The 23,300-nt window shown below is 34.6% G+C and overlaps 1 protein-coding gene across 16 annotated transcripts in view; it reads right to left on the minus strand.

Moving 5' to 3' along the window:
• The window catches only part of ADGRL3 (adhesion G protein-coupled receptor L3), an 859,984-nt gene that overhangs the window by 106,092 nt on the left and 730,592 nt on the right, over window positions 1-23,300 (minus strand). For all 16 annotated transcript variants that reach the window (XM_082463707.1, XM_082463718.1, XM_082463716.1 and 13 more), the window contains 3 exons: window positions 23,109-23,231; window positions 17,730-17,938; window positions 16,858-17,034 (listed from right to left, as the gene is read on the minus strand). In XM_082463707.1, coding sequence (XP_082319833.1) covers window positions 16,858-17,034; window positions 17,730-17,938; window positions 23,109-23,231 — 509 coding nt within the window. The remainder of the gene's footprint in view (window positions 1-16,857; window positions 17,035-17,729; window positions 17,939-23,108; window positions 23,232-23,300) is intronic.

The following is a 23,300-nucleotide window of genomic DNA, read 5'->3' on the forward strand; positions in this document are numbered from 1 at the left end:
AACCACATGAAATTTTGCTTTAACTGCTTTGTTCTCCAGGGGACACTGCTAAAGTAGTGTTGGGTCTCTGATAGCTTAAATTACTTTTACTATTGGAGAGTGGAGAGTGGTTAGTGCTACCCGGTTCCCTGAACAGAGGGCTATTTGCTCTCTTCTTTGACTCAAAGGAAAGATGCTGTAATTGAGTATCAAGCACCAGCGTTCAGCACAGCAGTCTTCCATAATGGCAGGTATAATACATTCTCAAATATATCCTAAAGACCTAAAACACTAAAAAAGAAAGAAAAAAAAAAAAAAAGAAACCAAATAACTCCGGCTTTTCCTGGGTAGTTGCATTATTAGAAATGTATTGACTTTACTCAGTGCCTTTGTAGGTCTTTCAAAAACCCCATGCAGAGTTATTAAGAGAAGAACACCAAATGTCAAAACAACAGTACAAAAAGTACATAACGCTCAAAGAAAGAACAAAAAAGTCTAGCAATTAATTAGTAATCATCTTTCAGGTATTACTGTCTAGTTCAGAAAACATAAACACCAACTACCTTATATGTATTATACTGTGATCGAATATAACTCACCACTTGAATTTTATCAGTAAGATGAAAGAAAAAGAACAATGGACACTAAATGCTAACAAGACCTATGAATTTAGCCTTCTTTATAATAGTCTGTCATAACAGAACTTTCAGGAGGCCAAGCCCTGATAAAAACCAACCCCCCTTCAAGAGGATGGTCAACTGAATAAAACTCCTAGGTATAGTTTTAACAATGTGATAATGGATCAAGTATTCCTATTTCCAAGGTTCCACGTTTTGAGTACTCTATAACTCAATCACCCCTGACATGAACTATATACCATTATGTGACTTGAGATCTTATTAGTCTTATATCTTATTATTATATCCTAGCACTTAGTATTGGGCTTGACACATAAAAAATGATTAATAAATATGTGTTTTTGAATGGATATAATAACACTACTCCACTTAAACCAAATGTCTAAGAGCTGAACCCTCTTACATCAGTATAGTTTTAGTATCCATTTAATCCCCACTGGATTTTAAAAAGTATCAATATCAAACATTACATGTTCAAAACTGAGTCCCTTCTTATCCTGGTTCTCCCTCCACTCCCACCCCCCACTCCCAAATCTACTCTTCCCTCGGTTTTCCTCATTTCGGTAAACAGCAACTTCGTTATTTGAAGTGTTCTGGCCAAGAACTTAAGAGTCATATTGATTCCTGTTTTTCACACATTACTCTTAATCCATCAAGAAACCTTGTAGCTCCTGTCTTCTATCTGACAGCTGCTCCTTACCTCAATTGCACCAAATTGGTTAGAGCTACCTGATTTTTTTTTAAACAGCCTCCTAAATGATCTCCCTAATTTGACCCTCATCCATTCCCCCTTTCCTCTCTGTTCAACAAGATGGAGAGATTCTCTTTAAATACAAGCCAGATAATAAGATTCATTGATGGAGGCATCCAATGTCTCCTACCTCAATAGAAGTAAAAAACAAAGTCTTTACAAAGGTCTACAATGTCCTATAAGATCTGCAGTCCTGTGAAACATTTCCTATTCTCCCCTTCATTCAGTTCACTCTACCCCAGTTGGCCTCCTCTAGCCTTTGAAAACATCCAGCACATTCCAGCCTCAGAGACTTTGTACTTGATGTTCCCTTGGTCTGGAATTCTCTTCCAAAAAATAGCTGTGTGACTTACTTGCTAACTTCCTTCAGTTCTTCATTCAAATGTCACCTTCTCACAGAGTTTTTCTGAATCACCTCATCTAAAATTGCAAACATCATTTACCCACTCTGACTCTCTATTACTTTTCCTGAATTTTTTTTCCTCTTAACATTTACCTAGACTATATATTTTATTAATATATCTTATTTATGTTTTCTACATAAACAAGAAATATTAATAAAATACATAGTCTAGAACCTACTGTATAGCACAAGGAACTCTATTCAATACTGTGTAATGGCCTATATGGGAAAAGAATCTAAAAAAGGGAGGATATATGTATATGTATAACTGATTCACTTTAATGTACCCCTGAAGTTAACACAACATTGTAAATCAACTATACTCCAATAAAATTTAAAAAAAAAAAATTCTTGTTCATCATCTGTGGCCTTTACTAGAAAGTACTCTGCAAGAGAATAAGTTGTTTTATCACCAATGTATCCCCAGATCCTAGAAAGCTGCCTCACATAGAGTGGATGCACAATTAATGTGTGAACTGAATAAATGAATCTCTCTTTAATTACCCACCCCACTTCTGCAATGGATTTAGATGATAAACTAAAAGTTGTATCATGCTGCCCATTGCAATCTTTGGGGTTCTTTGGTTCATAAACTACCTGCTCTAAAATCTTCAGTAAAAGATAAAGAAAATTAAAGCTGGAGAATGAGGAGGTCGTTACACCATAATATCTTAAAATGTGTGGAAGTAAGAGGACTGCAGAGTAAGTATGATTAGAGTCTGAAGATGTGGATTTAACCTTGTCACTCCAATTTTGCAATTGGACAACTTGAACAACTACTTACCCTTTAAAGTATCAGATACTTCATACACATAGAGATAAAACAGATTCACTTTGTTGTATACCTGAAACTAACATGATATTGTAAATCAGTTATACACCAATAAAAATTAGAAAAATAAAGAATCATAAACTTCAAGGAAATTAATTTCTTAAAGAAGATGGGGAGCTGTGAGAGAAAATCTACAAGCAGAACGACAGAATGATTCATCAGAATATACTTTCAGGAAATTCATTGACTCTATCCACTCCAGAAAGAAATTTTTATGAAAACAATACTCATTTTTCAGGCTTCCTGTGAAGCTTACATTCACATATGAAATGCCAGATATTTTGTAAAAGCTAGAGAAAGTTTCTGATTTTTCCTTTTATTTTCACCTCAATGAATCTGCTTTGTCCTGTCACTGTGGGGTTACTGAGTAATTCAAATACCACAAAAGGGGTGAGTACCACAATGAAGGAAAAAAAGGTGGCTTAAACAATGATGTTTTGTGAAACTCACTCTGTCAGTATAAAACCCTCAAATATACCAATAGGTACATTTAATGAAACTAAGCCCAAATTCATGGAATAGGGAAATGTGACTTCTGCTTCATGATTTAAAAATAACTCAACCTGCGTACACTAAGATCTTTATGTAAATCTTGATATTTCTAACTTTATTGTCTAAAAAGCATCTTGTCAGCAAACAAGATGGAGAAATAGATTTTGAAATGTTTTCCATTTTAACTGCCTAAGTATTTCCAGATATATTGTATATTTCCAGATACACATACTATATGAATTAATTCTGAACCCCTCTGGATGTTTTTGGCTTTTTTATAATCTTAGAAAGTTGCATTTTCCAGACATTGCTTGAACAATCACCCTATAATAATTATTAATTGTGGGCAGTAATTTTCAAGAACTATTTTACTTTCTGCATTAAAATGTATTATTTTAATGTTGAGTCAGAGTTGTTAAGGCATAATAATATGATTTTTAAATTGCCTCTTAAACATATCTTGTTCTGAAATACTTGTAATATAGCTAAATGAGTTTTATTTTTTCTTCTTTGCAAATGTAGGAGCACTCACTTTGCTACCAATGTATCACATCAGCATAAGGCGTTGCTTTGATTCAGGAATTTCACTGAAGCTAGTAGGGTTATGAAAGGCCTATTTTCTGATAAATGTGGTAAGAACTCTGTGAAATAAGTTTCTTGCATTGCTCTAACAGATCATCAAACACATAGGTCACCACACGAATGCTTGGGAAAATAAAGGGCTCAGTGGTCTGAAGAAATTAGAATTCTCTTTGCAGTAATAGGATGAAGGTCAAAGTTGAGTAACAGTAAGAAGAATGATATGAATGCATTTCTTATGATTTTTATAGCAAGTTAGCCAAAATAACTCAGCAATAATTTCCAAATTTGTATCAAGTTGAAAAAAAAATCAGTCAAATATTTTCAAGCTTTAATTGCTGAGAGAGAACCACTGGCAAGTAAATGCACACAAAAATATTCATATCCAACTATCCTTTGAATTCAAGAGAACTTATTCAGAATATCTCTTTGGTTTCAGAAGCACAGCGTTGTATACTCTAAGTTATTTGAAGTTTTCTTGCTTTGAATTGAAAAAAAAAATTTTTAATCTCACCATATTTGGTGAACCAGATTCACAACTACCTTAATAGAGGAAACAGAAAAGGAAATAGTAGAAAATGTGGAAACTAAGTATCTTACAGTAGTTGAGAATTAAATACAGATATAGGTTTTTAAAAAGTAAAGTTGATAAACAAAAAACAATTACTAACCAATTAGAAATTTTTAAAGTAAATGAAGTAATCAAGCAGTAAATAAGAAAAAGATTTTAGGAGTATCTGGGGTGAGGGTAGAAAATGAAGCTGGGAAGATAGAAAATTTCATCTTTAACATTTCTGAGTTAAGTACAGTGATGATGATAATGGTGATGATGATAATAATGATGATGATGATAGCTAACACATAACTTTCAAAATATCAGTTTCTTTTAGAAGTGCTTATCTATGTTATTAGGGTTGTCACTTAGTCCTATAAAACACTGTGATGTGATACTATTATTATTTCCAATTTACAGATGAAAAAACTGAAGCCACAGGTAAGTAATTTACCCCAGATCATTCAACTAGTAATGCAGTAGATATAGTATTAATGGTAGCGTGACCAACTATCCAGGTTTGCTCAGGAATGTCTTAGTTTTAGCATTAAATTTTTCTATCCTGCGAAAATCCTCTCCCAGACATGAAACTATTCGAGAGATCAGAGATGGGTTCAGAAGTTTGAAAGAAAAGTACAAAATCCATATGATAGTCTAGAAAATAGAGGCTGGAAGTCTAGAAAATAGAGGCTGGAAGCAACACTATTTTTAGTATCAAATGTCTGTGGCACTGAATATCCACCTTCCTTAGTGACTACTGCTATTCTTTTCCCTGACTACTGATGCTGGAAACCATGATTTGCAGTTCCTAGTAGAGAATCAGACATTGTTGTATTATTCTGAGTCATGAAACCTAAGTATGCAACTTCAGGGTCTTGTGATCCTAAATTTCTCTTTGACTTTGGATTAACTGTTGTGCTTTGTACCAAGATTGTGCTAAATTAATTTTTAACATTGTTACTATTGTGACTGTTTTCTAAGAGTTCATTGATGAAACTGAGAACAATATAATATAATAACATGACAATACTGAAAAGGAATGCTAAACAACTGTGTTATTTTAAAGATACATGGAAGGATACATGAAATTAGATTAGAGAGATAACCAAAACAAAGCATACTACACAAAATGTGGAAATGAATTTGGGACCAGGCATGAGAAGACTGTGAATGTGCGTATGGAGGTTGAATCTCACAAATCTAGTATAAGACAGGCAAGTTTTTGTAGGATAAAAAGTGGGTTTTTTTGTTTTATGGTTTTTTTTAAACCTCCCCTCAAAAGGTACCAATGTTCAGTTGAAATTAATGGTAGTGGAGTAAGCCTGAGTATTCCAAGAGAATAAACATGTATTATTGCTTTCTTCCCTTTATTTGTTTTTGCACCTGAGTAAAGTTACTTTTCCTGATTCAGAGGTTGCAACTGAAACGTCCTATGGGTAAATAAAAGGAGAAATTTTGATAACCAATGGTTTGCTTCCTTACAGTGTAGAGCTGATTCTGTCAGATCATGCTTTCTAAAGTATATAAAATGAAGTGTTGGATCATAGCAACAAAATAATGTTTCCCCCAGCTCTTATGCATTTTGATTTGAAAAATGGAGTTTCAAATTGTCTTCTTGATTTCCATAAAGGTTTTGATTAAACTTCAGAAGACACGAAACAAAAGACTGTTGATAACCTTGTCCATATATAAACTAGACTTTGCTCATCTATCTGCATATTTGATGGACAGTGCAAATGTAAATTTTGGAAAATGCCATTCAGCCTATAAACTTCTTACAAAAGAAAATGAACAGTTCTTACCCACTAAATGTGCTGTACACCTTGTAGGCAAGGCTGCTAAAAAGGAATGTGATGTGCTTACCTGCAATAATGAGGTTTCATAATGAAATTATTTGGTCACTTTTCAGTTTCTTCAAAATGTGTAGTGTCGGGAACCAGCTGCAAGCTGACACAGTCCTTGCAGCTTAAAGCATGGCAAAGTCCTGCTTAATTCTTGACAGGACCCGAAAGAGTTATTAGAGAAGGTATGAGTCTTGGCCCATGAGGTTGCTTGCGGTTTCTCTAACTATAGTTTGTCCTTGGCATGTTTTGGCAATCACAGTCTGTTCTCACGCATGTTTATATTTTGGTTCGCAGAATGTTTTGTACTATAACTTCAACATTAAGGAAATACTGTCCGATGATTCTGTCTTGTGATTTTAACAAAAACATGTATTGCCTACTGCAATCTATAAAAAGAGTTTTGAAAAAAAAAAAAAAAAAAAAAAAAAAAAAAGAGTTTTGATGGGAAATAAAGTGTGTGTGCTTGTACACCACCCTCCTGACCCCGTCTCTTAATCCCCTCACCTGCTCTCAGGACTTGTTCCTCAGTCTAACAGCGACTGACAGTGTAGAAGTACTTAATGAGCCTTTTAACTTTCTAGAAATGGAAGATGATAGTCTCCTGAGACATGTGCCTTCAAGATGGCTATTACTGGGGCTGGCCATAGACAAGATGTTAAAATACTGACCTTCTGTAAAATCATATTTCCAAAGTGTGGGACAAGAAAAATGTCTTTCTCTAACTCTGAAATATATGACAGATGAGAATGGAGAAAAATATTACAATAAGACACATTTATATGTTTCTCTAAAACTGTTTGATGAGCTCTGAAGAGGCTATAGGGAACCTGGAAAAAGATGAACTTATTCTACCTGAGTTGCATGGACTTCTGTGTAGGTTAGAACAAAAAAATCCTTACAGTGAAAAACATAATTTATTTTGGGGATTTAAGACTGTTTACAAAAAAATTGTCATCAGAAAAGGACAGTCATGTTAACAGGGCTTTATCATTTCTTTATTAAAACTATAACTTGCTTGGGATCCAGTCTTCACTTCATAAAGTACAACTATTTCAGTGCTCTAAAACCATCATCCCTGATAGTGTTTAAGCTTATGCTGACATCCAATGTGCTTGGAAATGTTTATAAATCATGAACATTTTGGACATGGACAGCTCATATGATGAATTCACAGATGCAAACGAACAAATTGACAAACAGCTGGTTTACCAAAACAAGCCTGTACATACAAAGTGGATGGGCATTTCTGGAGAGCTGGGAACTAATTCCTACAACTCTAAAAAGCTACTAAGTAAAGCTATTAATTAAAATCCTAAGTACTCCATGCTGAACACTTTTGTTGAGAAGATATTTATTTTGATGTCATCTATTGGATTGACACCAGGAATCAATGTAATATGGGCTTGATAAGATCAGAACTTCAGGTCAAAGTGAATTTTACTTTTGACTATATTCAGTTTTAACTCTATTAAAAAAAATGAAAAATGCACATAGAAAAAACATATCATAGTTATTTTTATTAAATATAGGTCATATCTGTTTAATTATTTTGTTGTACTAACTTATTTAATTCTCACATTTATAAAATGTGCAATAATATAGCCTGAAATTTTAAATATTCAATAGAGACTTTGCTGTATCAGAGGATGGAAAGAAGCATTTAAAAAATATTGTTATAGGTATTCACACTATTAGCACTACTATTAATTAGCATTAAATACTTCTAATTGTCACTTTTAAGTAGTAATAACACATAGGTGCATAATTACTTATTGCATATTACGTATATTTTTTGATCTGGTAGTGCTGTTTCCTGGTTGGCTCTCTATAAGGTTGATCACCCTAACTGCTGGCCAAATACTCCATGCTCTTAACAATACTACTAACAGTGGGGAGGACCACAGATCCTCTCCTATATTTCCTTTGTAGACCCAATTATACTAAGCCCCTTAGAACTAAACAGAGGTAGGGTTCACGGGTGAAAATTTCTTGAGTATCCTTTAAATACAATGATTAAATCCAGTGGTTTTGTTAAAACAAAGTTTGCTGGGGATCATTCAGCAAATTTCCTGATTCTCAGACAAAATGGGTAACTTCGTTTAAGATTGTTTTCATTAAAACACACACACACACACACACAATTTTTGAAAGTACTTCTTAAAGGGTTAGGTGAAATGGAATGGGATAGAGGAGCTGAAGTATAAATGAAGGGAAACCATAGCAATGCCAGACTTGAATTACTCAGATATGTTTACTATTATTTTTTAAATATCATTCTTCTCATAGAGCCATTTCCTTTGGCATGTACGGAAAGATAAATTTACCACAATGAGAAAGAAAAGTTTTAAAATAGAGACAAATACAATTAGGCTTAACAGAGAAAGTAATTTTGCATAACTACATTATGAAAACCAAATAAATAGAAACTACAGCAAGCCAAAAACATCTAATAAAATTTGGTAGATTCATCCTAACATTGGATGCCTACTGTGTGTCAGGTACTGAGAAAAACAGAATGGAAATATAAATATATACACACGTACACACACACGTATATCTCATTTTTACTTCATTATTCATATTCATTTGGCTTTCTTAGCTATACCAAATTCAGGAAAAAGAAAAAGGGGATGATGGTTATTAGGCTTTCTTTTTTCCATTCTCATGAATAAGTTTATTGCATTTTAAACAGAGTAGGGGTCTTCCAAATAATAATTCTGGGGACAAATATCCCACAGGCCTCGAGTCAATAGCTTGAGCTAACATTAAATTTTACAAAATTAACAACTTAAAAGTTCCATGATTGGCTTTTTAAATCAGCAAGTAACCAACCATAGAAGATCTTTAAACAGTAATGCTTATGCTCTGAGAATACACAAAGTAAACTGGCAGTCCCCTGAATGGTCTATAACAAGGTAGGAAAAATGATTTAGTTCAGCCATATTTTTGTTCACATGTTTTTAAAATCTTACACACAAGTTGACCTTACTGCCTATCTTAGAAAGCTATATAACTATTCTGGAAAATCTAGCCTAATTCCTCTAGAGTTCAATAGTTCTCTAGCTTTATGACTTTATTTACTAGACACAGTAGAATGAAATAGGCCAGGAAAAAAGAAAAACAATCACAGAAGAGTCTGAATGTTTAAAAAATAAAAAATAAAAAAGGGTAAAATTTTACGACCCAGAACAAATAGACTACAGTTAGTAAACATATCAACTAGATCTTACCAAGAACAGTATAAGCAATTAAGGATAGTTTTAGAATATTAGGATGGAGAAAGTTTTCATGCTTGCTTCTTTTGCTTGGCTGGTTGATTATACTTTCTCAAGCATGGGTAAATTGGGTGAGTAGAGCCAATATATTAAAAAAATTTGACAATTTCATTGTGATAAAAAGAATTTGTCACTGTGAACAGTGATGCAAAGCACTGGCCTAAATGTCTTTCTTTCAGGTACTGGTAGATGATTATCAGTTATTAGAAACTCAATTAACTATTTGGGTCTTGGTAGTTAACTACTCCCTGGATCAAGAGCTCAAAGGTTTTGAGGACAGTTAAGCATATAGTGAATTAAAAAATTATATTTTCTGAAAACTTTATAATTCTCAACATGATTTTAACAGATTTTGTTATTCAATCTCCCAAAATAATCCTGAGATAATGTTAGAAATAATTTTATTACTCTCTGTTAACTGATTAATAATGGGAACAGTGAGTCCAAATGATTTGCTAAAGATAGAGGCAATTACCTAAAGAACTGGAATCAGGACCCTAAGCCTCCTAACTTTTCTTATTCCAACGTCCCTGCAAATTATAAAATGGGAAAATAAATTATGATGACAATTCCTATTCTGGTTCTGTGGATCAAATGAGATAATGTATGTAGACACTAAAGAAATGATATTAATTCCTCTTATCATTGAACATGCTGGGCCTTTCTGAGAGTTAAGTCCTCACCAGATCTCTACTTTTTGCAGTCTCCATAAACTTTATTACTTATATTTCTCACTAGAATTGCAGATGTATCTCCAGCTGCTATTTTTAGCCATGCTTATTTACTGAAGATGATAAAGAATCTGAAAATTGTAAGGGTAAGGATCTAGTGTGCATATGAGAAGATTGCAGGTCTCTTTCTGCTTAAAAATTCTACTACAACTCAGAAATAAAAACAATCAGAGGAAGAGTGTAATTAATACTCTCTTGAATATAAATTTTACTGAAAATATACACTTCAAAACCACAAAAATCCAGCCTTACTTCATGCTACTTCAATCCTGTTGCTCTCATTTTGCTTAAAGTTATGTCATTTCATCTAGAGCATTTTCTCTGACCTCTCAAGGTCAAGTTAAGGCTTTTCCCCATGTGTTTCTACAGCATTCTCTACCACAACAATAAGACATTTCTTATAAGATACAGATTATGCTGGCTACTTATCTGTATTACTAATTAGATCATAAACTTTGCCTGTCACAAAGACAGTACTTAACTATTTGAGGAACAAGTAAAGGGTAGACTAAACAGACTACAATGAAAGAAATTGAGATTAATAAAACAAACTTTCCAGATATGTTTCCACATGTTCCTCTTAATTACAAAAACTTCAATGTTCCTGTACAATGTAACTTTAACAAAATGATCAAACTTAGTAACTCCAATAAGGGGCTTCCTGATACAATGGGAAGGATACTGCATATCCTACAGGGTATTTTTGCCAAAAATGTTTAACCTGGATCTAATTATGAGAAAACAATCAGAAAGATTGAGATTGTGAAACATTCTACAGGACAAATGGCCTGGACTCTGCAAAGTGTCATTTTCATGAAAGACAAAAACAGGCAGGAATACTTCTAAAGAAGAGCAAAGAAATGTCACAACTAAAGGTACTGTGATCTTTGATCAGGCCCTAAGTGGAAATATAATGGCTGTAAAGGACATTATCAGGATAATTAGAAAATCTGTGTATGAATTATACAGTAGATGATAATATTTAGTCAAAGTTAAATTTCTTATGTGTTTTAATGGTAGAGCATGTTCTTGAAACCTATTTGCTGGAAGATTTAGGAATTAAATATTATAAAATCAGCAATTTACTTTCAAAGAGTCAAATAATACAGCAAAATATATATGCATGTACATACACAGGAGAGTGACAGTCAAATGTGTCAAAATTTAAATATGAATTCAGAAAAAGGGGTATATGAGTGTTTACTGTAACACTCTTTCAACTTTTCTATAAAAGTTCTATAAAAAGAGTGGAGAAAATAAGTAATAAAATAATTTTTCTTTCCACTCCAGCTACACTGTTCTCCTTGCAGTTCATCAGAATCACAGAATCACCCCTGCTTCAGGTTCTTGTTCTTGTTCCATCTGCCTGGAAGAGTCTTTCCCCAGATGATCTGCAAGACTGACTCTCACTTCTTTCAGGTCTCTGCTCCTAACACTGAGCTTGGGTCCAGTGGAGGAGGCAGAAAATAAAACAGCAAATAAATAATTTCAGATTTTAATAAATCTATGAAGGAAACATATCATTATAAAACTGTTTTATGAGACGGTCCAAGAATAGTTCTTGGTTCTAAGAGGTTGTCGATTTTTTTTGATAGAGTTAATATTTAAGATAATATAATAAAATCTTACATTTTTGGTCATTTTTGAAACCATTTTGTTTTCATGGAATTTTACATATTTGGAGGGTATTCAACTTGTGAGTTACCTAGTTGTTTTTTTTTTTTCCTCTAAATAAATAGTTGTTTAAAGTACTATGTAATATTTATGATTTTTAATCTCTACCTTCACCTCAATCCCACTGCACTATAGATGGCAAAATACAAAATGAACATAAAAATTTGGGAATGGAAGTGTACAACCTTTAGCATCATACATTAAACATTCTATTTTTCATTAATAAAATCATTTTTTAAACTCTTAAATTAACTTTTCTTTTGAACTTTAAAAAAGTAAAAATACTCTTTTTGAAAAGTAAGTACTTTCCTTCATATGCAACTGCAGAACCTTACAGTGTATTTTCTTCTAACCTTGAAAAAGTGTAGTTATAAAATATTTGACACACAGAATCCATGGTATGAAGTTAAAAATTTCCAAATTGTCATTGTTTTAAATCAATACTAAATTTAAGAAGAAACACAATGATTTTAAATAGCAAAATAATGCCTACACTTGGACTGCGGTAAAGTTGGGGTAGGGGCAATAGGATATACTAAGCTCAGAAGAAAAGAGAGGGAGAAAGAGAGAGATGCAAGCATCTAACTAAGGAAAGTGAAGCCTTTTAAAGATAATAAAAATCAATGTCAAGTTGAACTGACAGAAATGAGTAGGGAGACTTTTTTTTTATTATCCGCAAAGAATTATAATTTGGGTAGAGGAAAAAGCTATAGGTGATATAAATTGTCAGACCATTTTCTAAAGCATTTGTTACTGTGCTCTACAAAACCACAGTAGAAATGTTAATTAGTCAATTAGTTTGAAACTTATGATCCTGCAAACTAAAATACTCCTCCCACAAAGAGTGTTCACAAAGAGAATTACTGGTATGAGAAGAGACAGACATTTGAATTTAGTGTATTCAACCTTCTACTGAACAACAGACAAATAAACCTGCAGGTGATTCCAATAATGGAAAAGTTTTTAAAATGCCATGCATACTATCACAGTTTGATATAAAATTACATAAATTTCCATAATTATTACTTTTGTATCTAAAAGAGAAGACAATCAAATGTTTCCTTAGACAAGAGAAGTAGAGAAAATGCGAAAGTAGTTAGTCAGCTGTGTTCCTGAAACTGAGCAGGACCCTGTGGGGCTCCTAGGCACAAAATTCTCTCTGTGCCCCCCATTTCTTGTTTGTAGGAAATAGGCTTCATTCAACCTCCATGACATTCCCCTGAGTTCCAAAGAGCAGATTCAAACAGTTGCTAATCAGGGAAGGGAGGGGATGCAGAGACAAGGGAGAAGCAGTCAAGAAACAATAGTGCAGCCTTGGGGCAGGATCCTGGTTCCTCCTCAAGAGATACACATAACAGTATCTTTGAGCTCTTCTGTAGGACTAAAACCCCCACCAAATGGAGGATGTTAACTACTTGATGAAGCATTCTTCATTGCAGAGAGAAGGTCACAGTTCGATAACCTCCAGCACCACAGAAGCCTATCACAAGACCACCGGCCACCAAATGATTTCTGGATTGAAGGAATGCAGGCCCTGCATGCACGCTGATCCTTATCAGCAACACTGCCCCTTGAACCATTACTATAAGACTCCTTACAACCCCACCCCCAGGTGGGGACACACACTTTTGAGGGCATTAGTCCACTGTGGCTCCCTATCCCTGGCAAAAGAATAAAGCTATTCCTTTCTACTTCACCCAAAACTCAGTCTCCGAGGTTCAACTTGGTGCTGGTGCACTGAGGCCAGGTTTTGGCAACACTGCCACCTTGGGGCATCCCTTTCCTTCTTTTATCTGCTCAAATTGACCTAGCTATGAAACCTCTCTCAGCACCCCATTCAAAAACCAGCCTGAATACTTCCTTCCATTGATAAAGTATAAATTGACTGAGGCCAGGGACCTGTTTTGCCTTATTTCCCACAGTATTTTGTGGGGGTGGGGTAATCTGAAATTTTAAAAGGGTGGACAGGGAAAGCCTCTTTGAGAAGGTGACACGGGAACAAAGACTTGAAGGAGATGAAAAAGCTGACCTTGTAGCTATCTGGGGGGTGAAGGGTAGGAGAAGGGAAACTTTAAGTCTAACCTGAGCAAGCCTGATGCGTTTGTGGAAAGGCAAGGAAGCCAAGTGAACAAGGGGAAGAGTAGTAGGAGAGTAGGTCAAGAGTTGAGAAAGGGGTCAGGATTTGGGACTTTGCTTTTATTGAGATAAGAAGTTATTTCAAAGGTGTGAAGTACTTGATCTGCATTTTAAAGGGATTACAGTATGGCTTTTTGAGAATGAATCAGAAGAGTGACTCACATTTTAAGAGTATCCTTCTGGCAATTACGTTGAGAATAAATTTAAGAAGGACAAGAAATAAAGCAAGGAGACCAATTAAAGGGCTGTAACAAAAGAGCAGAGGCGAGAGGATAAGGGCTGGAATCCAGGTGGTAGCAAAGAAGATGCTAAGTTTTCAGATGCTGGATCTGGCAGGATATGCTCATGAGATTGGGTGTGCAGTGTGAGTGAAAAGAAACAAATCAAAGATGGTGTATGGTTTAGGGCTGGAGCACCTGGAAGAACAGAGTAACCATTTACTAAGAAGGAAAGGACAAATGGGAAAACACCAAAAGTGTAGTTCTAGAATTGTGACCCTTATTAGAAATCTAGGTGGATATATCAAGTTAACTGTTGAATCTAAGAGTCTGGAGTTAAGAAATGGAGATAGAAGTCTGGGAATCATGAGATGATGTTTACAGCCATATGGACATATGAGATCACCTACGGAGAAAGAATGGATAGTGCCTAGACTACATCTAGGATTACGCTCCGGGCCAGAGCAACAAAAAGAGGCTGTGGAGATGAGGAGGAACGAGCAAAGGAAGCTAAAAAGGACCAGCTGCTGAGGAAGGAAAGAAGCAAGAGAGAATGGTGTACCCAAAGCAAAGGGAAGAAAATCTTCCAAGAATGTGCTTGATACAAATTCTCCACAGGTTACCTTACTAAATTCATCCTACTCATCCTTCAGAGAAGGTCACTTTTTTGATAAGCCCTCTCTGACCAGTCCTGCCTTAGATCCCCCTCTGTGTCCCTAAATCACAGTGTGGGCCTCAGTTATAAGACTTATCACATTTATGACTGCAGCTTCACTTCTCTGCCCTGTCTTTCCCCTCAAAAATGCAAGTTCCACGAGGGCCAGAAGCTTCACCAGAATGCTGGAATCTACTGATATCTCTGGCAAACCAGGAGGAAGTTTCGTTTATTGACAGCCTACGGTGTAGCAGGCAACATGTCAATACCTTTACTCAGGTGTTTGAAAATTGTTAGTAAAAAAAATGAAGGAAGTACTGAATGAATAGCAGAGGTAACACAGATGATAGAAAAGGCAACTCAGCACACAGGTAGAACCCTGGAGTGAAGACCCACGCATTAGGGCACCACAGCTTAATAGCAATAGCAACAAGACTAGTCAGCTAACTCTTCTTGCTCTCTTTCCAAGTTCATCAAGCAAAATTCTCGAATATAATTTTGTTTCCTTTATAGATTTTCCTGTGGAGTTAGGAAGTGATAACTAGCAAGCACAAATATCTGTTCTAACTGGCTGTTGCATATCTCACTGTGCATCAATAAACTAGCATTCATTTTTAGACATTAGTCTAATGTAAGTTTGGTTGGTTTGTTTCCTTTTGGACTTCCAGGGATGATCATTCTGCTTGTTTTTCGTTTTTCAAGTGCCAAAATCATGTTGTGTGATCAAGATGGGAATGACCCAGGCAATTGCAAGAGATTGTGATACAAGAAACCCAGGGCATGCTTACTCTATGACTGACCATCAAAGGAAAATATTGATTTCCATCTATTTTTATCTCTTGTTGACACACAGTAATGGTCACAGTTGAGATTCTTGCGTAATGGACTGGGTAGAGATTGTTATACAATGAACTGAGCAAAAAATTATTTTTTGTGGTTGCTTGAAATATGATCCATTTTTCTGTGTTTGAATTTATTCCCTAAACTGAAAAGATAGAATCCTAGAGCCATACGAATACATTCCAGGTTTAAACCTAACATTTGTTAGTGTAGCCAATCTTACTAAGCTTGATCAATGCGTGAAGCTCTGACAAATTACGGTTTGTAGTCCTTTAAAGATCAAACTTGACTGTGTTGACACAGCTAAGGTAATTTATTCCTAAGGTCCTGAGTGGGCTTAGATTTGGTCTCCCTCTAAGATACCTGCATCATCTCTAAATTCAACACAGAGTCAAAGAAAATTTTGGATGAAATTATTGGATAAATGGTATCAGGTGGATAAAACTTTTGCCATGGTTTTCATGTTTTAAAATGTATTGGACAGGGATACTTCCTCTATTTTTATTGACATCAGGAAGATGAGAATTCACAAGTATATAATTTCTTGTTACTAACCCATCTATCAATTTCTATAACCAAGCTAATAATCCCTTTGTATTTTTATGTCCTAAGTATATCTGAAATCTAAATCCTCTTCCTGCCTTCCAAGACAACCAGTCACCTGGCAAGAGACTGATGCAGCCAAGTTAGCCACGTTTCTGATTTTGGAAACAAGCTATCACCTAGATTTTTCCTTAGAATAGTGTCTTCTTGAATGGACAGAATGATCACATTATGTTAGAATTTGCCAGGCTCTATGTATTACAATGCTTTGTGTACTGTGTTTAGCAGCTATTTTCCCAAGACTCATTTTGAGAGTATTTAATCCCATGCACGGCTCCTTAGTCTTCAGCCTACCAGATCCCAGCTTTCTAACCCTATCACACTGGCCTTTGGTGCTGGGGTCCTACCTTGCCCTGTTCATGAGGATATGGTTTGATATTTACTCACACAAAATAAAAGCAGGGAAGAACAGGGGAAGTTTTCTTAGCAAAATTGTATTTTATAAGCAAATTTCAATTTTATGAACTATACTGATAATAGAAAAAAAGGGTTCTTTGACTCATCAATAGGATATGGGTTGAACAACAGAGAATTCTTGAATAGAATTACTGTGAAAGTAGAAACACACTCAAGTTGGACATGGAGTTAGGACTTTTTACAGTTAGTGTCTTAACTGTATGCTAAGCCATTTTTACTTTATGGTATGTATCTTACCTTAACTTCCACATGTGCCATCAGTACTGCAAAATTGGTTAGGTGGTTACAAGAGCATGTAGTATGTGTCTTATTTGTTGTCAGGAGCCGACAGCCTTGGGTTGACCAATAACCTGTCATTGTGCGCTTGGAATAGCTCCAAAATGAACAGTTAGGATTGAAGTTTTCCTCAGACTGCTACAGGAAAAAAACATCAATAAAGCCAATAACTACTTTTGATCATGTAAATTAGGTAGGCATTTTCTTTACATCTAACACAACTTCACACTATGTTTCAATTTTTGTGGAGAGGTCTACCAGAGTTTTCATATTAAGTGGGGCTTATCAATTCTAAGCAAATTTGAATATATGTTGTTATTTATTCCCCCTGATTAGAGGTGAATTCATTTTTCAAAAGTAATATTGAAGGAATACTAGTATCATTGTCTCAGAATCACATCAATTAATTTATACTGCAAAGCAAAGAATTGCTCTATACAATGAACTTCTGATAGCATGGTTTTTAAAAATCTTTGTTCAATTTACAATACAATCTTTGCATATACATAAAAATATATCTACACACAAAGACATAACTACTTGTAACATCAGTTGAGCTATGCTGAGTTCCACTGAACATATTGCTAGCTCTTTTTAATTATAGAGAAGCATTTAAAAATCCATCTATGAATGTTGTTACCTTAAGTATATACATATACAAGAATTATTCTCCTCCCTCATTTTGGAAAAAAAATCACTAATCATTTTATAGACAATGAATTGTTATATGTCAAAAAATAGAGAAAAAGAAAAAGAAAATTAAGACACTTCATGCTCTTGTTATAACAAATATAGATGATGTGGACAAAAAACTTCACATGCCATTTTTTTACCTTGATGTGTTTAACAGTGAACACCACAGGATCAGCCAAATAAACCTTATTACTGAATTCTTTGTTTATTGCTGCTGTAATAACTGGGGAATTGACGATAACAGAATGATTGGTGGACATAGCCTCTGTTCCCAACTTCATGCTGGCATTCTCCGTGGACAAATAAGGACCCAAGTTGTTATACAGGACAAAGGCCACTCTGATCTCTCCTAAAATAAGTACATATAAATTGGGAAGAAACTGATTAGCTTGTACATCCCACTTAAATTAGAGAGTTCTAATTAGATTGTAATCAAATCTGTATAATATATATATTCACAACAAATTCAAATATTCATTTCAACCAAAGTGCCAAGTCATTAATGAGGAAAGTCAAATGATACTGAAACAACTACATATCAGTATTAAAAAAAGTGAACCTCAATCCCTAACTCATTCCATACTCAGAACTTAATTCAAGATGGATCACAGTCCTAAATATAGAAATCAGAACCAGAGAGCCTCTGGAACAAAATATAGGCTACCTTTGTGATCTTGGGAAGGCAAAGATGCCTTGGATAGGACTCAAAAAACACTAACCATAAAATAAAAAATGGTAAACTAAACTTTATCAAAATTGAAAATTTGTGCCTATCAAAATACAGCATTAAGAAAATGAATAGGCAAGCCACAACTAGGAAATATATATATACATATGACTCAAATATATAAAGCATTTCTGCTACTCAACAGTAGAATTATAAATAACATACTAAACTGGCAAAAGACATAAAAACACACTTTAAAAATAGATATATAAAAAGCTAAAAGGGACTACCCTGGTGGCACATTGGTTAAGAATCTGCCTGCCAATGCAGGGAACATGGGTTCGAGCCCTGGTCCGGGAAGATCCCACATGCCGTGGAGCAACTAAGCCTGTGCACCACAACTACTGAGCCCGCGTGCCACAACTACTGACACCTGCACGCCTAGAGCCCATGCTCTGCAACAAGAGAAGCCACTGTAATGGGAAGCCTGCACACTGCAATGAAGAGTAGCCCCTGCTCGCCACAACTAGAGAAAGCCCATGTGCAGCAACAAAGACCCCACACAGCCAAAAATAAGGATATAAATAAATTAATTTTAAAAAAAGCTAATAGACACATACAAATTAACATTATTAGTAATTAGGGAAATAAAAATTAAATCATATTGAGATACCATTTCATACCCACTAGGATCTCTGTAATCCACACTATAAAATACTAGCCACACTAATGTTAGTAAAAATGTGCAACAAATGAAATTCTGCATACTACTGGTGAGAGTATAAAATGGTTCAACTACTTGGAAAAATGTTTGGCAATTTCTTACAAAGTTAAACATATATCTACCCTTCCTAGATACATGAAAATATATATCCACAAAGAAAAAATGTTGTATAAGAATGTTTATAACATCCTTATCCACAACAGCTCCAAACTAGAAACAACTCAAAAATCTATCAATAGGAGAGTAAATAAATTATGGCTTATTAAAATAATAGAGTTACTCTACATCAATAAAGAACAAACTAATGATAGATGGAGCATCATGACTGAATCATAAAAATATTATACTGAGATAAAGAATACAGCCAGAAAGAGTACATACTGTATGATTCCAGTTACGTGAAGTTTAAGAACAGGTAAAATTTGTCTTTAGAAATAGTAATGAGAAGAAAGTAGTTCATCAGGTGGGGAGATGGGGTGAGAAGAGTGAAAAGAGGTATCAGGACATTTTCTGGGTAATACATGAGATTTTCATCTTATTTTATGTGGTATCACAGAGGAATGTACAACTGTCAAATTCATCAAGCTAAACAGAAGATATGTGCATTTTATTTTATGCAAATTATATCTCAATTACAATCAAAACAAAACAAAGATTCAAAATCTTTACCTGTGGTTGCCAAGGGGGAGAGGGTGTGAGGGAGGGATGGATTGGGAGTTTGGGATCAGCAGATGCAAACTGTTATGTATGGAATGGGTAAACAAGGTCCTACTGTATAGCACAGGGAACTATATTCAATATCCTGTGATAAACCATAATGGAAAAGAATATAAAAAGAATGTATATATGTATAAATGAATCACTTTGCTGTACAGCAGAAATTAACACAGTATTGTAAATCAACTATACTTCAATAAAATAAATTTTTAAAAAATCTTTATCTGTCTTAAAATTCAATTATCATGCTCTTTTAAGATCACTATCTCCATACCTCCTTCTACCTTATTTTTTTTCCCTTATGGCAATCTTTTACAAGTAATCCTCTGTAAAGTTAACCTTCTTTTAGGATGTTTTTAAAATTTTGTGTCATTTCCTTTCTTAAAATAAGTCAAGCCCTATGTTTTACTTCCAGTATAAATTCATTTTGGTGGATCCCCAAGAGACAGGAACTGCACTGACCACTGTGGTAACTAAGACGAGGAAGTCCCAGTCCTTATCCCTGAATCTTAGAGTCAAGTAGGAATAAAGACAATAAATTTTTTTTTCTCCATTTTTTTTGAGGAGGAAGGGAGCTGTCTTGCTCTTGCTCTCATGGAGATCATCTCCTAGAGAAAGAGTCAGACAATAAGCAGGCAACTTAAAAATAATAATAATAAATAATAATATAATTGCATATAATGGTAAGTAAATAAATGCTATGAAGAAGCGCTGGCAGAAAATGGCTAATGGGAAAATAGTGATTGGGAAAGAATAGTCTACCTTCGAGGAGATAGGAAAAGCTTTCCTTAAGGGTTAAGATTTATAATGAGCAGTGAATGATAGAGAATTTTCTATAAAAAGAAATATAAAAAATGCATTCCAGAAGAAAGAAAATGCAAACATCTGATGAAGGAACACTCTTGGTGTGTTCGAGGAATAGAATCAAGACTGAATTCGGGAACCCTGTGCACTGTAGATAAAAATATAATTGATATAGCCACTATGGAAAATAGTATGGAGATTCCTCAAAAAATTAAAAATAGAACTGCCATATGATCAGCAATTCTACTTCTGGGTATTTATCTGAAGCAAACAGAAACACTGACTTGAAAAAATCTATGCACCCTCATTTTCATTGCAGAATTATTTATAATAGCCAAGACATGGAAACAACCTAAGTGTCTACTGATGGATGAATGGATAAAGAAAATGTTATATATGTAATTACACATAGAGATATAAAATGGGGAATGGAATATTATTCAGCCATAAAAAGGGAAATTTTGCCATTTGTTATAACCTGGATGGACCTTGAGGGCATTATGCTAAGTGAAATAAGTCAGATAAAGATAAATATCTCACTTACATGTGGAATCTTAAAAACAAACAAACAAACAAAAAAAATGAAAACAGACTGCTAGTTGCTAGAGGTGAGGGGTGGGAGTAGGCAAAATGGGTGAAGAAGGTAAAATGTAAAACCTTCCATTTATAAAATAAATAAGTCATGGGGATGTAATGTGTGGCATGGTGACTATAGTTAATATTGGGTTGGTCAAAAAGTTTGTTTGGGGTTTTCTATAACATCTTACGGGAAAACTCGAATGAACTTTTTGGCCAACCCAATAATACTGTGTTGTCTATTATGAAAGTTGATATAAGAGTACATCTTAAAAGTTTTCCTCTCAAAAAAAAAAAATGTAACTATGTATGGTGATGGATGTTAACTAGACTTATTGGGGTGATCATTTCACAATATATACAAATATCAAGTCATTATGTTGTACACCTGAAACAAACATAATGTTATATGTCAATTATATCTCAATTAAAAAAAAAAAGAATCAAGACTAGACTGTCTGGATCACAGAGAGCATGCTAAAAACAGACGTGAGGCGGAGCAGCTGAGGCAGGAAGGAAGTGGACTGGGGAGCATGTGGTAGGCCTGTTAAGCCACTTGATTTCATTCTAAGCATAACTGGAGGTGAACTGGTCAGACTCATGTTTCAGGAAGAACACTCTGTCAACAGGATATACTGTTGTGGGGCAAGAGTCAAAGAAGGGAAACCAGTTAGGAAGCTAATGCAGGAATCTGATTTTGTGCTATAGAAAATCTTATTGCACACTCATGTGTATAAAATTGATGACTAATAAGGACCTGCTGTATAAAAAAATTAATTAAATAAAATTCAAACATTTCAATAAATAAATAAATGAGTAAAAAAAAGGAAAATCTTATTGCTGCCTCAAAATTCACATAGTCAATTTAGCAACATAGTACTATTTATAAATTCAGTCTTATAAGATTTCCAACACTTATAAAGAATTTTGTTCTGCTGGCAACAAACATAATTTGTTTTTCTTGATATTATTTAACAGTCTCTTCTTTTTTCAAAACTATTTACCTTGTAATATGAAAAATCAGCTTTCAGTTGGTTGCTACAACCTGAAGTCATCTTCCTATCACCTAACAGGTTAAAGGATCTCACTTCCTTAGCAAAAAATATGTTTAAAAAATTTTAGGGACTTCCCTAAAGTGCCGCAGTGGTTAAGAATCTGCCTGCCAATGCAGGGGACACGGGTTCGAGCCCTGGTCTGGGAAGATCACATGCCGCGGAGCAATTAAGCCCGTGCGCCACAACTACTGAGCCCGCTAGCCACGACTACTAAAGTCTGCACGCCTAGAGCCTGTGCTCCACAACAAGAGAAGCCACTGCCATGAGAAGCCCATGCACCGCAATGAACAGTAGCCCCCCCCCTCAACTAGAGAAAGCCCGTGTGCGGAAATGAAGTCCCAATGCAGTCAAAATATAAATAAAGAAAATTAAAAAAAAATTAATATTAGTGAGGCTTCAGACATACTTTCTCTGTGGGATTATTTATTTATTTAATTTTAATCATATTCAATGAATATAACCTAGTACTAAATTAATCTATATCTACCAGTTCCATTCCCCAAAAGCATCTCCTTACATTTATATTTTTTATATGCTTTGCAAAGGAAAAGCATAGAAACACCCTCAAAAAGAAGTTAATAAAGAAAAAACACGTATAATTTTAAAATTACAAGTAAAATTTTCATTTGAAATTTTAGAAACAAAATCTGTCAACTCGGTGAGAGTTACTCCTTTTAAGGAAAAAAGTCAGAACATCTGGATTTTGTTATTTATTAATTTCCCTTACATTCAAGTTTCTGATATTTTTCTACAACTGAAAATTAACAATTTCCAAATCTAACTGAGAATTTTGTAGAGCAAATATCATTGCAATATTGTTGGTGCAGGAGCTAAGAAAGAGGAGGTGAAGTTAGAGAACAGTGGAGCGAGAGGAGAGGAGAGCTTTTAGATAGCAGATCTAAAATCTGAAGTCAAGATGCAATGAATTAATGACAAGTTCAATTCCATCAAGCTTAATAAATAAATTCTGACCTACCATTTCGGCCATTTTGTTTTAGAGTATTTGCAGAGAGCTGGATAGTGCTTCCATGACCCATGTTTTCTGGAAACTTTAGGTCTTCTAAGTTTCCTTCAGTGCTCAGCCTTGCAACTTCCAATTCTATTAATGGCAAAGAGATATCAGCGGTCGTTGAGAAACATGACAAATTTAAGATAATCTCCTAATTAT

This window comes from Balaenoptera physalus (assembly GCF_965194825.1).
Source record: "Balaenoptera physalus genome assembly, chromosome: 5".
Lineage (NCBI taxonomy): Eukaryota > Metazoa > Chordata > Mammalia > Artiodactyla > Balaenopteridae > Balaenoptera > Balaenoptera physalus.